Below are 17,037 nucleotides of genomic sequence, written 5' to 3'. Positions count from 1 at the left end.
TTTCTTCTTTTGGACAAATAGTGAGAAATGTGAGGGAGAGACACAAGATAGAGGGAATAGCTGTCCGAAACTTCCGCTTGACATGAGCAAGAGAGCCAGTTTACTCTCTTTCTTCTTTTGCTTTGTCGAACCCTTTATAGCCGAGAGATATGAAAGAGGGAGTTTCAAAAAATGAAGATAGGAAGAAAAGAGTGTTGTCATGAGGGAGAGAGAGAGGCACTAAAGAGAGCTGGTTGCTGTATTTTGTTTGTTCAAATCAAAGGAGCCGAAGCCTGAAAGAAAGCATCATGCCAAAACAAAGAGAGGCTTGTATTTTATGCCTCAATCCTTTTTTTTGGATCTACAGAACACACAACAGGGGTATAATCAGTATAATCAGAAAAAAATTGCAGAAGATTTTCATTATACATAGAAGTGAATTGTTCAAACTCTCGAGTAGCGTCGAAACCCCAACCACATAGGACTCTCATGTGTTGTAGTGCAGTGTGTGGGAACAATAGCTTCAACTTAGTATACCACAGTGCACGTCGAACACAATTCGACCCTAGCGTCTCACGCACTCTTTGACTACCACTCCTGCAACCCTAGTGAGCGTCCGAAGTCAAACAGGATTTGAGCGCCATGTAAATCTCACAGCAGAAGAAATCATATGTTCCCCTCTTTTTGCTATAAATTTCATATTTACTAAATTCTATGCTTCGGAGTGTTTAGCGCGCGAAAGGAATAAAGATGGTTACTTTTGCAGCAGCTCCCATCGGGAGTTCCAATCCAACGTCGTTGAAGGAGGCGAATAAGCTTATTTAGCGACTCTTTCAACACACTACATCAACTCGTCAAACTTCACGCGAAGCACACAAGGACGAAGCAAGCATGAAGAAATGGGGAGGAGAAAAAGTAAAATAGAGAAGATGAAAAGCAAACTCTAGATTAATGAGATAATTAGCAATATAATTAATAATTAAACTAATTAAAAAATATTTTATAACTAATGAAATAAAGGAGCTGACTGTTGTCTTTTGTCTGTTCAAATCAAAGGAGGCAAAGCTCGAAAGAAAAATATCATGCCAAAACAAAGAGAGACTTGTATTATGTGCCTCAGTCCTTTTTTTTGTCTTTTGTTCTTTTGTCTTATGTGAAAGGGAGGAGAGGCTCTTTTTTTTTAACCAGTTGCCCCTATCAAATGAAACTCTCAATTAAATTGCTCAGATTGAGTTTGGCTTGCTACTCTTGAAAAACAGAATTGATCATACTATACTTGTGATTAAAAATCATCCATTGATCCAAACTTGCTTCATTTGGGAGGATATTAAAAAGTAAGGTAAAATAGTTTTGTATGCAAGCTTAATAGGAATTAATTTTATATTTTATTTATTAGATATGTATGTATATATTTTATTTTATGTTTTAATTCATTTTAAAGTTTTTTTGTTATTTTCATATGATTTTAATTATTAAATTACTAAGAAAAGCCCTCTAAAATTCTCTCTCCACACACATCAAACAATGTTTGATTCGAGCTCGAATGAGCTTGTTTGAAAGATCTCGGCGATTCAGATTCACTCGTGCAATCTGTTTCACAAAATGAGGCATGAATAAAAAAAAAATTAAGTAGAAGATGAATATGTGCATGAAATATTCAATTGCATCAATTTATGTAAAATTTTCATCTAATCGGAATCGATCCGATCACATATGTATTTAAAATATAATAAAAAAGATAAAATATGATCAAAAGAAATAAATTCTAAAGATAACGATGAATCGAGATAAAATGTGCAATTTGATCTCTCATCAGACACAATAATGGAACATGTAGGAAGGTGAACCGACCAATAAAATATACAATAAGGTTATGCAAATGATGGATGCCAAAGAGGAGGTCAACAAACGGACCCTAATAGGTTCGGCTAACAATGAGAGGAACGCACGTGTTGATATTCACTTTTTTATCTCTAGGAAGATACAACCTAACAACCACTTGACCATATATATATATATATATATGTATATTGAAGTATGAGTTATATTTATGGGATTCAAATTTAGTTTTGGTTGATACTAGAATCTTGCTAACAAGTTTGAACTATGTTCAAAAGAGAAATACAAGCTTTGAGGAAGATGCTTTGAGTTTTCATTATATTTTTGTCAAAATGTACCGATGTCAAAATATGAGTTAATTTTCTAGACTTAATATTATATAACTAGGCTTAACAAAATGCTTCTTTTAAAATGCATTAGCCTAGCTGGTTTGCACTTACTAAAGTACATAGGGAACTCATGATGAGTTCCAAGTAAAACACAAGATCTTTGAGAATGAAGGTCCCTTTTTTTTATTATGTTTTTGCCAACTTCATTATATGTTAGTCGAGCTCATTTGACAAATTCATTGTAATTGGTCAAGTAACCTTCCCTATGGCGATTCCAGTTTGGAAGTGTTGAGTTCTGTTGTCAAGCTAGGAGATAGTATGTCAAATAACGTACTTTTACTTGATTTAGGTTTCGTTTAGGACGGCTTTCTTACTGTTTCTTAAAGCAGTTTTTTAGTAACAAATTTTTAATTTTTCAACTAAAAAGCTGCTTTAAGAAGCAGCAAAAAAGCCGTCCCAAACTAAGCCTTAATTAGTGGTGACTTACTGAAGCAGATTCATAATAGCAATATGAATTGATTAACTTGTCTTAGATGATATTGTTTGTAACTAATTCCTCGATTCTTATGTTTCTTTTAAAAACTTTAGAGGAATATGAGAATAGATTGCCTAAACTATTATGTCCCAGGTGATCATGAAATTGATAACTATTACTCTTCTTTTGATCTGAAAGATTGTTTCAAGTTTATAATATCCATTATTTCTTTTAATGACTTTGCAGGTTCCTTATTGAATTTTTTTGTAATTCTTAAGCATATGAAGATCAAGAAGTATATTAGAAAAGAAGAAACTTCATAAATGCTAGCTGTTTGACTTGTGTTTTGTTTCTTCAGCTCCCTAAGATGTGCTATTTTAAATCTGTGTAATTGATTGCTGAAGACCTATGGTTTAGTTTCTGATTTAATGCTTTGAATGATTGAAATGATGACTATAGATGTGACTTTGTGACACTTCAACTTTCATGACTTCCCCATAAATAATCATTCATTAATTCATTTGCTTCTTTACATACACTGTTTTCCTTCACTCCTTAGCGACCTATTTTTTAAAAGCTTTCTTTTGTGCTCGAGTCTTTCATGACGAAAGCTTTTCGCAATTATTCAATGAATTTTGCTTAGGCAGATTGAGTCTCACTTTGCTGGCGATGAAGTAGTGAGGGGATGACTGAGTAGAACCAACCCGAGTTTCATTTTGAGGAGTAGGTTGTTGCCACTATAGCTGTTTGAAGAGAATGAAACCTTGTTTATAAACCTTCAAGAACTATTAATAATGTGCATTATACATCTGAGAATTATAATAAGAAGATCATTTTTCTCAGTCAATCTCTTAAGAATAGGAGAGAGTTATGGAGCATCGGTTATGATATGATATTAGTGTTTCTCAAAATCAATTTGGATTCATGCAGGGTAGGTCTACTATGGAAGCTATATGCTTATTGAGAGATTTGATGGAGAAGTATAGAGAGAATAAGGAGGATCTTCATATGATATTTATTTATTTAGTGAAAGCATATGATAAAGTTCCAAGAGAAGTGCTATGGAGAGTTCTAGAAAAAAAAGGTTAATAATGCTTATATTCAAGTCATTAAGGATATGTACGCATAAGCTGTTACTTAAGTTCAAACACAAGGTGGTTTTACCAAGTATTGTCCTATCTTAGTTGGATTAAATCAAGGGGCAACCTTAATCCCATATCTTTTTTTGCTTTAGTCATGGATGCTCTTAGCAGACATTTGCAACAAGTTGTACGTTAGTGTATGCCTTTTGCTGATGATATTCTTCTTGTTAGTATGACTAGAGAGGAGTTGAAGTAAATTCGAATTATGGAGGTCAACTTTATAGTCTAAAAGTTTTCTTTTGAGTAGATCTAAAACTGAATATATGAAGTGTAATTTTAGTAGTAATAGATCTAGTGGGGGATTGTGAATTTGGGAAATCAAGTCATTAATAAGATTACAAATTTTAGTTATCTTGAGTCTATTATTTAGCGTGATGGTGAAATAGATGGGGATATTATTAGTAGAATTCAAGTTGGATGGTTGAAGTAGAAGAATGCATCGGGCTTGTTGTGTAATAGAAAAATTTTCCTCAAACTTAAGGAAACATTTTATAAGATGGTGGTAAGACCCGCAATGCTTTATGGCGCGGAATGTTGGCCATTAAAAGAGAAGCATAATATTAAGTTAAGTGTTGTAGAGATGAAGATGCTCATGTGGATGAGTTGCTTTACTTTTAAGATGGGATATGAAATGAGCATGCATGTGAAAAGGTTGGAGTAGCTCTAATGAAAGATAAGATCAGAGAGAGCCTTAGATGGTTTAGTCGCATAAAATGGTGGCCTTCTGATGACTCTATTAGGAGAGTAGATGTATTAGATTTGACTTACGTTAAGAAAGGTAGAGGCAAACCTAAAAAGATTCTTTTAGGAAATATTAGAAATGACATTTCTTTATTAGATTTAAATGAGAATTTGACTCCTAACAGAATACAATGGAGAAAAAATGATTCATGTAGTCAACCCCACTCAGTGGGATAAAGGCTTAATGTTGTTGTTGTAGTAATCTCCCAAGAACAAGTTACTAACTTTTTGTTCTTTATTTGAGTGAAAAAAGTTTCCTTTATTTATTTTTTAGGTGTAGTTTATAATATTCTTGATGATATTTCTACTTTCATAAGCTAAGATGAACAGATTGTGGTTGGTTTGGGTAATTTTTTAAATGAAATTTCCAAGGAGGATGCTGACTTGCCCCTTTCAAAATAAAATGCAAGTTTTAGTTCGTGATGATGAGGCGGCAAATGTGGAGGAAACATGATTGTTTTACAAAGTTTATATATCATGTATTGGATGCAGCTACAAAGATTGTTGTGGCTATGTTGATTTTTGTTGCCCAAGCAAATTAAAGTTTCATTTGGGATGATTTTTTTTTTGCGCTTCTTAAAGCAGTTTTTTAGTGTAAAAAATTGAATTTTTATACTAAAAAGTTATTTTAAGCAGTAGAGAAGCCATCCCAAATGAAACCTAATTGTCAAGTCCGGTCACCGGTCCGGACATCCATTAAAAAGTTGCCATGTGGACCGCGCTTTGACTGCGCTTTGATTGCGCTTTACCTGGGCTTTCACTATGTTTTATCTACGTTTTTGGCGCGCTTCACTTAAAATTCTGCGGACACGTGTATATTTCACGTGTTAAATTTTTTGAGGATATCCGGACCTATTTCTAGGTCCGGTGACCGGACGTAATAATTTGCCGGACAGAACTTTTATTACATCCGGTGCAAGGACGTAGAGGAACGTCCGGTCGGAGCCAAATTTTCGCTTAAAAACTCGGTATTTTCTCGGTACTACTAGGTATTATTTGATAATAACGATGAATACCGCTTTTTGAAGACCAATACCGAGTTATACCGAGCTATATCGAGAAATACCGAGTTGTACCGAGTTTTTTCTAGGAAAAACTCGGTACAACTTTTGTATAACTCGGCATTGCTCAAGATAGCTCGAAATAACTCGGTATTGGGTCCTCACATGATGTTATTCCTCGTTATTTTGTATAATTCGGTATTCCTCAAGATAGCTAGTCGATCTTTTACTGCCGAATAATAAAGAGCTTAGGTTGGCCAGCTAACCTTTAGTCTCTGACTAGCTTTTTTCTTAGTTTATTTGCATATAAATCTCTGTTTATTTATTAAGGGAAATTTTCAATTTTTTTAGAGAATAATATTGGAGCTTGATTAAAAAATATTTAAGGACATATTTATCAAACAATTATAAAATCTATAAACTTTGTTGTATATATCTTAATCGTTTGCACTTATTATTTTAAAATATTTGCTTGTACTTTTTTGGTTTACATCACGAATTATATTAACTTTACAGAATTTTTAAAGAATTTATAAATATTTATTAGGCGTAACACATGTAACATTTATTTATTAAAAAATTCTATATTGTTATAATAAAAATTATTTTTGTAATTTAATGCAAGATCTATAATGATCCACTGATTTTAGGGGTATGGATATAATACCAATATAGAACATAAATATGCTTTTGACAAGATGTTATAGCTTTTATATCTTTAAAAAAATATTATATAGTTTGCACTAATTAAATAAACATGAAATAATAACTAATTGAAAAAAAATATTTAATTCCATAAATATCATTTAATATAATTGAATGTTCAGTCTCCTTGAATTTTATTATATTTTAGATAATTACAAAAAATGTTACCCTTTTGAACATGAGAAAAAAAATATATTATCTTCCATGTGTAGGTCACTCATGTAGGGTCAGTGTTGAGAAAATATATTATTTTTAAAAATTTTTGTTTTAAAAATTTATTTTAAAAATCAATAAAAAAATTATCCCAAATATATCTTAATCTACAAATTTATAAAATAGTTTGAACATGTTCAATTATCAACTTATATTAACTTAATGAAAATGAGCGAACTAATTTCGAGCTATTTAATGAGTGGATTGATTCACTAAGAACCTTAAATATGAGACATTACTATCTAATGGTGCTATTTAATAATTACAAATTATAATTAAAATAATAATAATAATAAATTAAATATATTAATTTTTAAAAATATTAAATATTGAACTATAAATGTAAATATAAATTAGATTCCAACTATTAAGCTTTTAATAAACTATTTAGATTTCTATCAAATAATTTGTCCACAGCTCAATAGGCGCTCGTGCCGTCTTCTCTCTTCAGAACTTCGAGACTCGTCTACGACAGTCCATATTCTTCTTTCTTCCATAGTAATTTCCTGATCACCTCCCTCCCTTGCCATTTTCCAAATCCGAACACCTCTCGATCGATCCTTTCTCGATCCCTAAATCCCCAATAGATGCTGAATCTCATACGCAGATCCAAACCCTCCTCCCTCTGCTCTCTTGCCTCCAAAATCACTCGATTCAAAGACCCCTATCCTTCTCACTCCTCCCCCTCCCAAACTGCCATCGCCACTGTCGCGGGACGGTGGCGTCTACCCTTGACGGCGAAGCCGGTGGTTTCTTCTACCGGTTATGATGGTTGGCGGCGCTCCTACTACACTGCTCGCTCCGAGCTCCAACACTTCCGGCGTCGCCAGGGCCCGCGATGGTATCAAAACCCACGAATTGTTGTCTTGGTCGTTATCGTCGGAGGCGGCGCAGCCGTAACTTTATATTACGGTAACATTGAGACAGTTCCCTACACCAAGCGCACGCACTTCGTCCTCCTATCCCCCTCCGTCGAGCGCCAGCTGGGAGAGGCCCAGTTTAATGAGATCAAATCTGCTCTCCGTGGCAAGATCCTCCCGGCTCTCCACCCTGACAGCATCCGCGTCCGCCTCATCTCGAAGCAGATCATTGAGGCCGTGCAGCGCGGTTTTCGCCACGGAGATCAACGATGGAGCGACATCGATTACGCGTCCGAGCAACCTTCGCCGGAGTTCGCGTACTCCACTTCGCCGGAGAAGGCGAGGGGCACCATTCGGGCCCTTGCTGGCGGCGATGAGGAGGTGCGGTGGAGCAAGGAGGATGAGGTTCTTGATGACGAGTGGGTACATCATAGTCGGAAGGAGGGTAAGGCACGGGGATCGCAGCCGGCGACTCGGCATTTGGAGGGATTGAACTGGGAGGTACTGGTGGTGAGAGATGACATGGTTAATGCAATGTGTCTTCCCGGAGGAAAGATTATTGTGTTTACGGGATTGCTAGATCACTTCAGGACCGACGCTGAGATTGCCACGGTGATTGGGCACGAGGTTGGTTCTTCTGAACTTTGTGTTTTGCTGGTGGGGAGTGATTGGTGTTTAAGTGGGAAAGGAAATTGAGTTTTTTTTTTTTACTTGAACTTTCGTTTAGGTTGGGCATGCTATTGCTCGTCATTCAGCGGAAGGGATCACAAAGAACTTGTGGTTTGCGATACTGCAGCTGATTCTCTTGCAGTTCTTTGGTATGCCAGATGTTATTAATGCTATGTCCCATCTGCTTCTCAGACTTCCATTCTCTAGGAGGTATATTTTGTTCCTTAATCTTGTCTTTTTTTCTTTTGTTAGCTGCATTTCCTGCACACCAATTATCTTCTTCGGGTAGAATTGCTATCAGTCTGGTAAAGTGAATTACCTGTAATCATTCTTGCCATTTAAAATGTGATGCGACAGTTGGCTGTTGGTGTGCACTTTCATGCGAATGCAAAGTCTTGTGGTTTACCCCAGTTTTGAAAGAGGTTCTTTCATGACTAATCGACTTTAATATCATGTATGCTATCAAAATGGTAGAATTTCAATAGTAAAGCAAGCAGATGGTAATTTAAAGATTTTAATATCCAACCCAAAGCAAGACTTGTTAGAACTAGTAATTTATCATTCATATCTGCTGGAAATAGATTGACCATAACAATTGCTTAAACTGCTAGTCCTCAATTTAAAGTGTTATTGTAACATTTATAATTCTCTCCATTGGATAAAAGGTATTTATTCTTGATGAATAATAGCTCTAGCTTAACTAATGTTTCAAAGTTATTTTGTGTAATCTGTCTTCCTGAATGCATGCTGCATTTTGAGGTTTCTAACAATCTGAATATGTACAAGCTTGTCCTTATTTTGCTGGAAGCATCTCTTGAATCTTTGTATTATGCAAATGTGGCTTTCAATGGATCCCTGGATTCTCTTATGTTGGAGCATCATTTGAAAGGTTTACTTATAGTTTACCTTTTATGTAGTAAAACTTTAAAGACTGGATATATTATTTTAATATTATTCCTTGTATAGATTCTTATATGGCCTCTCTTATGTTTGACATCACTTTCAGCTGGGATGCACCCCTTGTGTGATCTTTATGAAACTAGTTAACTTGCATGCATGTTGCTTGTGAGATATGGTTGTAAAAAATACTACTCATAATGTTTGTTGTTGTAATAGTTTGATAAAAAGTAGTCTGGTGGAACCCAATTGTTTTTTAATTTCAAGATGTTAAGAGAATAGTAATAGCCAATAAACCAATATTATACCTGCATAAAAGAAGTCAAAACATGTTCATTTATTTTTTAAACAAATCAATAGTATTAACACATCACTATTCAACTAAAAAATTTAAATACACGATTGCATATTCAAATTTTAGTAAAACAGTAAAATAAACATTATAAACAAATCGAACAAATAATGATGACATTGAATTTGTCTGTAAAATTTTTTTGTCTTCATAGTTTATTTTGTGATCCCACAATCAAGTATGTAAGTTGAATGATGTTTTCTCTGTCAAAAGTAAGTTGAAATTTTATGTATCAGCTTACATTCATCTCTTGCAGTCAAAATAGGATTTTGATGGAGACAACTCATTGCTTACCAAGTAGATAATTTAGCCATACATCATAGAAAGTGCAAATGTTCGTTGAGCATGAACCAAACTCTTTTTGAAGTGGGGATCAACTGTTGTTACATCCATTGGATGAATTCAAATTCAATTATGTAGCAACTATGCACCTATTCAAGTTATATTAGCTAGCCAAGTTTTGCTTAGTGGTCATAAGATTTAAAAATGAGTTTAGCTGGTCGCCATTGGTATTTTGGATTGCTTAGGGAAACTCCAATGGAACGACAAACACTTGTTTGCCGTTCTTGCTTTGCTCCAACCGACCGTCATTTTTTATGTCATTTGATCGCGGATGAACAGCGCGACGCCAATAGACGCCAATATTGACGTTGCATTGTTCATCTGTTCAAAAAATTGGTCTCTACCGAACTGGTGGAAGAAAGGTGCGAACGAAGAGAACGATGGTTACGGGTCAAAATGGCGTTTGATTGGAGATGAATCACTGCATTTTTTTATTTCACTGCATTTTGGAGTGAAAAATGATATTTTCAGTTGGAGATGCCCTTAGAAACATGTAGAAAGGCATATCAAAACTCACACTCACAAAAAATGACTTGTTTGGACTCATTGTAATATTTAAATAAATTGTGCTGAATACATGATTGCATCTTTACTAATTCAATCAACTAACAGAGAAATTCATTCAACTAACAGAGAAAGAAGCTAGAGAAAACTAAGCTGCACTTCATCTGATAGCGTTACATTTACTTCACTATGAGCCTATTTCACATTATTTTTTTGTTATTTTAATGTGTTTAAAGGAAAAAATATGTGTGTTTACCTTTTTTTTATTATTAAGAAATTTTTTTTTTTTTATGAAACACCAAAAAGAATTCTGTAGTATTTTTAATATTTAAAAATAAATTTTATCTGTGTCCCCATCCTGATCTCATCCACGTTTGTGATAGAGAGAGAGAGAGCAGCAAAACGAGCCATGTTCGCTTCCTCGTCCATGGCCACATCTCACGTCCAAGTTGGCTCAGCAATTTCCATTCTCCTTGCTTCTATTTTGACAATCCAACCTGATCATCTTTTCCTCCACACTAGCGACCTTCACCTTGGTGATCTTTGCCCTCATCCCCATCCTGATTTCATTAGCCTCATCCTGACTTCCCCTTCTCTTTCAGGCTGATCAAGCATCATCATTTTGACTTCGTCCTTCACCTCTATGGACTGCATCTCTTGGTAAGAAAGCCAGAACTGCATATAACATGGTTGCAGTTGGGCAAGCTGAACAGGTTGAGTTTATTTTTATTTAATATCAATATATTTATAAAATAAATAAAAAATAAATAAATAAATAAATGATGATCCCAAATGGCCCCTATATTGTTGGGAACCTCACATCACTCTGCCTTGAGAAGTGGTAGCTTCTTGTCCATCTTTTAAGCAGTTTTATCTCATATTTCACTTGCAAATTTTGTGATGTTTAGCAGCAAAATTGTTTGGCTTGATCTAGATCCCAACATGGCTCCAACCACCTTAAGATCTTTTTAAGAGAATTATTGTTAGACTTTATTTTCTTTTATACTCATGATGGTAATGATCCATTAGGCGGTTTGCCTCCTTATTTTGGGATAAGCACTCACTTGCTCCACCCTTGGAAGTAGCAGAGGTCTTGCTGCATTTCTGGGTGGGGAATGGATCCAATGTTATTATCGTAGCATATGTGCAAGTGAATATAAGCTTGTGTTGTGGCAGTTCAATGGTATTGGAGGCTTGACTACTGAACTAGCTGCTGCAAGGGAAAGACTGGCTTCTCTCATTCCGTCCTTCATAATGGTAGTGTAGAAACTTTAAAACGACAAAGTACCAATATTGCTTATATTACCTTTCTTAGGTGTTATCTTTTGTGGGAGTTTAATTTGTGTCCTCTGCAATTCACTTATTTCTGTTCTACCTTAATAAATTGTTCCAACCATATGGGTTTGCTTAGGGCTGCAAACAAACCGAGCTGAGTATGTGAGTGTTCATGTTTGTGTTCATTTAATATCAGCTTGTTCAAGTTTGGTCCGTGTTTGTTCGAGCTTTATTGTTTGTGTTCATGTTTGGTTCATTTAAATTAATGAGTGTTCATGTTCGGTTCATGTTCAGTTCATGTTCGTTCGTTTAGTGCTTATCGAGCTTGTTCGCGAACATATTTAAAGAATTTTTTTTAACTATAAAACAAATACGTTCATGAACATATCTATGAACAAACACATTTATAATAAAAGCAATTGTCTATGTAACAAAGGCAATGATTATTTATATTTATTAATTTTATAGTCAAATATTAATTATTTTTATCTAGCTTATTCATGAGTTCAAAATCGAACCCGAATCAAGCTTTTATCGAGCTTAATGTTGAGCTTGTTCACAAACTTCAAATGATGTTGTTCGCGAACATAAATGAGCTGAACGCATTAGTGTTCAAGTTTGTTTATTTAAGAATCGAGTATTTAAAATATTGTTCAAGTTTGTTTGTTTAGCTAATTAAACGATCACAAACGAGCTTTAATCGAACCGAACAACAAGTAGCTCGTCAAATGTTTGGTTCGCTTGCATCCCTAGGTTTGCCTCTCCGTGTGACCTATGTTGCACGGATACTCCTATTTACGAGGCGTGTTGTATCGGACACGTGTCGGATACGGATACGCCTCCGATACGGCACGGATACGTGTCGGATACGGCTTTGTCGTGTCCAATTAAAATATTAATTAAATTTGACTGGACACGCGTATCCGATACATGTGTCCTATTAAAAAAATGAAAAAAAAAACGAAGCTGCAATTTACCCTATTCTTTTCTGCTTTTCGGCGTTTCCGCTCAATATCCATATTCATTTATGCGGTTGAAACATTTCAAAGAGCTAGGTATTTCTTTCCACACAAGTGTTCGTCTTCTTCGTTATAATTGAAGGAGCGGCTCGATGACGCGAGCATAGAAGCAAACAGGATCATCCTTTGTCGACAAAGAGGCTTGACGACGCGAGCATTAAAGTTCATAGGATCATCCTTCGTCGATGGAGCGGCTCGACAACACAAACAGTGAAGGCAACGTGAGCAGTGAAGGTTCGTTTTCTTCGTTCTTCGTTTTCTTAATCATAGGCTTGGTACTCGGTACCGAACGGTACTGTAACTCAGTATTGCTCGATATCGAGCGGTACTGGAACTCGGTACCGCTCAGTATTGGAACTCGGTACCGCTCGGTACTGTAACTCGGTATTGCTCGGTACTACTCGGTATGGAGCACATATTCATTCATCCAATCAATGAAGAGAAATAAAATTACTCCACAGCGGGCTGAAGATTTAGTTTATGTGCATACAAACCTTCGACTTCTCTCAAGAAAAACTCCAACTTATATGGAGGGAGCCAACAGGATGTGGGATGTTGCTGGAGATGGATTTGAATCTCTTGAGGATATGAGAATATTAGAAATTGCTAATCTTTCACTTGATGAGCCTGAATTGGAAGCTATGATATTTATTAAAGATGATATAGAAATTCAAAGACAAACCACTGAAGAAGCTAATCCTTTCATTCCTTCTATTGAATAGTTGAAACAATTTCAATCAAACTTCATGTGCTGGACAATTTATATTTTTGTTTTTTTGGTTGTACTAGACATTTAAATATTTAATGCTTACTTTTATGTTGATATTATAAGATACAAAGATATTAATAATGTTATTTTCAATTTTTTTGTCATTTCAAATATTATACTTTGATTATTTTCTTAATTTTTATGTATGATTTATATATTATAATGTCGTATCCGCGCCGTATCCATATCCTGTATTTTTAAGAAAATTGACGTGTCCCATATCCGTATCTTGTCGTATCCGTGTCGCCGTATCCGTATCGGTGCAACATAGCGTGTGACCTTCAACTATTTTTGGTTATTGGAGCAATGAACTTTTTTGCCTAATCATTTTATGAGAGAATGGTCATCTAGTTTAGTTACAATCAGAAATTTTGCTTTGCTAATGATGATTATCATGGCCTTGGGAGTCAAATTTAATTTCAACCCATAATCTTAAGCCTATGGGTAAATGAAAACTACTTGGTACTTTTATAATGATTTTATTTTCAACGATTCGATATGGCATTAAACCCAAAGCTTCACTTGCTGTGACACCAAACTATTGAAGTCCTTGCGTATTTGTAGTCATTGGGTTTTAAAAGTCTTGTAAAGAATATCAAGAAGAAGGGATGGAGGGGAAGCAAATAGCTTGATGAGGTTTAATTGATTAGGATTGGTGCACAAATTTTAGCCGACATCACTTTTTTAAAATCATAATTTTGTTAGTCCTTTGCTAAGGTTGAGATTGATTTGGACATGCATCTATATTCCTAGATTAAAATAGAGCTTTATTTTTCATTGGTGTTGGCCCGAAACTTTTTATCCATAAGAACTGTTTTCTTTTGTATTTAGAAGCTCTGCAAGAATGTCAATTTAGACTTCATTTGGGACGGCTTTCTTATTGCTTCTTAAAACAGTTTTCTAATATAAAAATTTTAATTTTTGAACTAGGAAGCTGCTTTAGGAAGCATAAAGAAAGCCGTCCCAAATGAAGTCTTAGGCTTCGTTTGGGACGGCTTTTTTACTGCTTTCTAAAACGGAGTTTTAGTACAAATTTTTTTATTTTTTACTAAAACTCCGTTTTAGAAATCAATAAAAAAGCCGTCCCAAACAAAGCCTTAGTCTTAAAAAAGTGTTTTTGAGAATTAAAGACTACGTGGGAATTGAGATTCTTTCCTTTTCACTCTTGGTCTTGTTTAGGATGGAAATGGAGGCAGACTACATTGGGCTTCTGCTTGTGGCATCTGCAGGGTTTGATCCTCGCGTCGCTCCTCGAGTCTACGAGAAGCTGGGGCAGATTACCGGCGATTCTGCTCTCAGGGATTACCTCTCCACTCATCCTTCCAGCAAAAGAAGAGCGCAGATTTTGTCTCAAGCTGAAGTCATGAATGAAGCTCTGGCATTGTACAGGGAAACTATTGCAGGCCACGGAATAGCAGGATTCCTATAAGTATCATGCTTGTGAGTTTTTTTATTTTGTCAAATTAGCTTCTAGTTGCCATGTGGCTTACCAAATGGGATAAAACCCTTTCGCCATTATTTACTATGAAAAAAATTATCAATTTATTTTGAGATTAGTGATGCACAGAAGAATTTATAGTGCACTAATCTCAAAGCAAATCCAATAACTTTTAAGCCTGCATCATAGAAATTGTTTCAAGATACCATGATATCAACATTTTTTTTTCATTTACCGTTTCCATTGTCTTATCTTGACAATTTGAAAGCTGAAAAACTGAAGACTTTGCTAGGAGAAATTGCTGATGGTAAGCATCTGCTGTGAGCTTAGTTTGAAGCCAACTGCACCGAAAAGCTGCAGTGTGTTCGCCATCATATCGATTTATTTTCTGCTGATTCCGAGTAGAAAGCAGGTACATGCAATTCTTTTCGATATCATCAAATCGACATACTTAACCATCTTCCTTTTTCTTTTTCTCTTTTGAATTTCAAAAGTATTTCTGGAAGCACATTGAAGACGTGGGCGTCAACAATTGTATTGCCATTTCATGCTGTGTGTATCAGTTATCCTGATTTAGGCTTAGGCTTCGTTTGAGACGGCTTTCTTACTACTTCTTAAATCAGCTTTTAGTTCAAAAATTAAAATTTTTGAACTAAAAAGTTGTTTTAAGCTGCAGTAAGAATGTCGTCTCAAACGAAGGCTTAGGCTTCGTTTGCGACGGTTTTTTTATTGCTTCCTAAAGCAGTTTTATATTATAAAAATTTAAAATTTTGTACTAGAAAGCTATTTTAGGAAGCATAAAGAAAGCCGTTCCAAACGAAGCCTTAGTTTGGGATGGCTTTGTTATTGCTTCTTAAAGTAGTTTTTTAGAATAAAAAATACAATTTTTTACTTGAAATTTGTTTTAAGAAGCTATTAAAAAACCGTTCCAAACGAAGCCTTAGTGGCGACGCTTTAGGGCAGATCCAGCTTTGAAAATTTTTCTGAAAAAGATAAGGGTGAATAGTACACATCACACAGATCACTCATTTTAATAAACAGTTTTTCCTTTGTTACAGATTTTTTAAACTATTTATCAGGTTTTGAGTTCTTTTTGTGTAATTGGTGTGTCAATATGACCTTTCTTTGGACATATTCATTAGAATTATGCTATATTTCCTGTAGAGCTCAATTGATCTCTGATCAGCCTCTTTGTAATGGCAAAATAATGATGTCATTAAATTGATTGTTCAAAAAAAGAAAGATGCAGTGTATTCGCCATCATATCGATTTATTTTCTGCTGATTCCGAGTAGAAAGCAGGTACATGCAATTCTTTTCGAATCAAAATCGACATAGTTAACTACCTTCCTTTTTCTTTCTCTCTTTTGAATTTCAAAAGTATTTCTGGAAGCATATTGAAGAAGTGGGCGTCAACAATTGTATTGCCATTTCATGCTGTGTGTATCAGTTATCCTGAATTAGGCTTAGGCTTCATTTGAGACTTATTGCTTCTTAAATCAGCTTTCTATAAAGTTGTTTTAAGCTGCAGTAAGAATGTAGGCTTAGTTTGGGATGGCTTTGTTACTGCTTCTGAAAGTAGTATTTTAGAATAAAAATTAATTTTTTTTACTAGAAAGCTGTTTTAAGAAGCTGTTAAAAAACTGTTTGGAACGAAGCCTTAGTGGTGATGCTTTAGGGCAGATCCAGCTTTGAAAATTTTCCTGAAAAAAGATAAGGGTGAATAGTACACATCACACAGATCACTCATTTTAATAAACAGTTTTTTCTTTGATACAGATTTCTGAAACTATTTATCAGGTTTTGAGTTCTTTTTGTGTAATTGGTGTGTCAATATGACCTTTCTTTGGACATATTCATTAGAATTATGCTATATTTCCTGTAGAGCTCAATTGATCTCTGATCAGCCTCTTTGTAATGGCAAAATAATGATGTCATTAAATTGATTGTTCAAAAAAAGCTTTAGCTGGAGCAAAATGATCTTAAATGCTTAACCTTTTGAGTGAATTGGTTTGAAATTAATTGTGCGCTCTTCTTGGTTTTGTTCTGGACAATTTATTTATTGCTTTATGAAGCTATTTTTTAGCTGAAAAAATTTTAATTCAAAAAGAATTTTGTACTAAAAAAATATTTTATAAATTAGTAGGAAAACTATCCCAAACGATATATTAGTTTTGGGTGATTTTAGTGATTTTCTTTTAAGTTAAATAATTATTAATTTTTTAGTAGATTTTTTTCTTAAATTGATTGGGTGCCTGTCTAATAAATAATTTATTTTACATTAATCATTGAATTGTGTGCATCATAGTGGGGAGCAAGGTGAACTTGATCATCTATAGAGTAATTTAATGATGTTTTTTATTTATTTATTTATTTTTGCTTAGTCCAAGGTATTGAGTGCTAAAACCGGTCGCATTAAAAGCACGCATTAGGGACGAAGCAAAATGTTGGCTTATGAACGCAGGCTCACAACAGAAGGTTCATGTTAT

At 34.7% G+C, this 17,037-nt stretch overlaps 1 protein-coding gene across 4 annotated transcripts; it reads left to right on the top strand.

Annotated features, from left to right (window-relative positions):
• The first annotated feature begins 6,819 nt into the window (after positions 1–6,819).
• Positions 6,820–16,575, top strand: LOC110103925. 4 transcript variants are annotated; one of them, XR_003701371.1, is made up of 5 exons: positions 6,820–7,911; positions 8,012–8,163; positions 14,291–14,551; positions 14,842–14,899; positions 15,789–16,575. XR_003701371.1 is itself a non-coding variant. In XM_028696515.1 (4 exons), exons 1-3 carry the CDS (start codon positions 7,012–7,014, stop codon positions 14,538–14,540), a joined length of 1,302 nt encoding a protein of 433 aa, XP_028552348.1. In that variant the 5' UTR covers positions 6,820–7,011; the 3' UTR covers positions 14,541–14,551; positions 14,832–15,157. The 4 variants fall into 4 exon arrangements, 3 of the variants coding, with proteins under 3 accessions (XP_028552348.1, XP_020688475.1, XP_020688476.1); XM_028696515.1 differs by lacking the exon at positions 15,789–16,575 and having other exon boundaries at positions 14,832–15,157; XM_020832816.2 differs by lacking the exon at positions 15,789–16,575 and having other exon boundaries at positions 14,842–15,155.
• Positions 16,576–17,037: the final 462 nt, after the last annotated feature.

Source organism: Dendrobium catenatum, unplaced genomic scaffold (genome assembly GCF_001605985.2).
Source record: "Dendrobium catenatum unplaced genomic scaffold, ASM160598v2 fragScaff_scaffold_756, whole genome shotgun sequence".
Lineage (NCBI taxonomy): Eukaryota > Viridiplantae > Streptophyta > Magnoliopsida > Asparagales > Orchidaceae > Dendrobium > Dendrobium catenatum.
The sequence above is the reverse complement of the archived record's forward strand: the minus strand, read 5'-3'. Positions and strand labels throughout refer to the sequence as shown.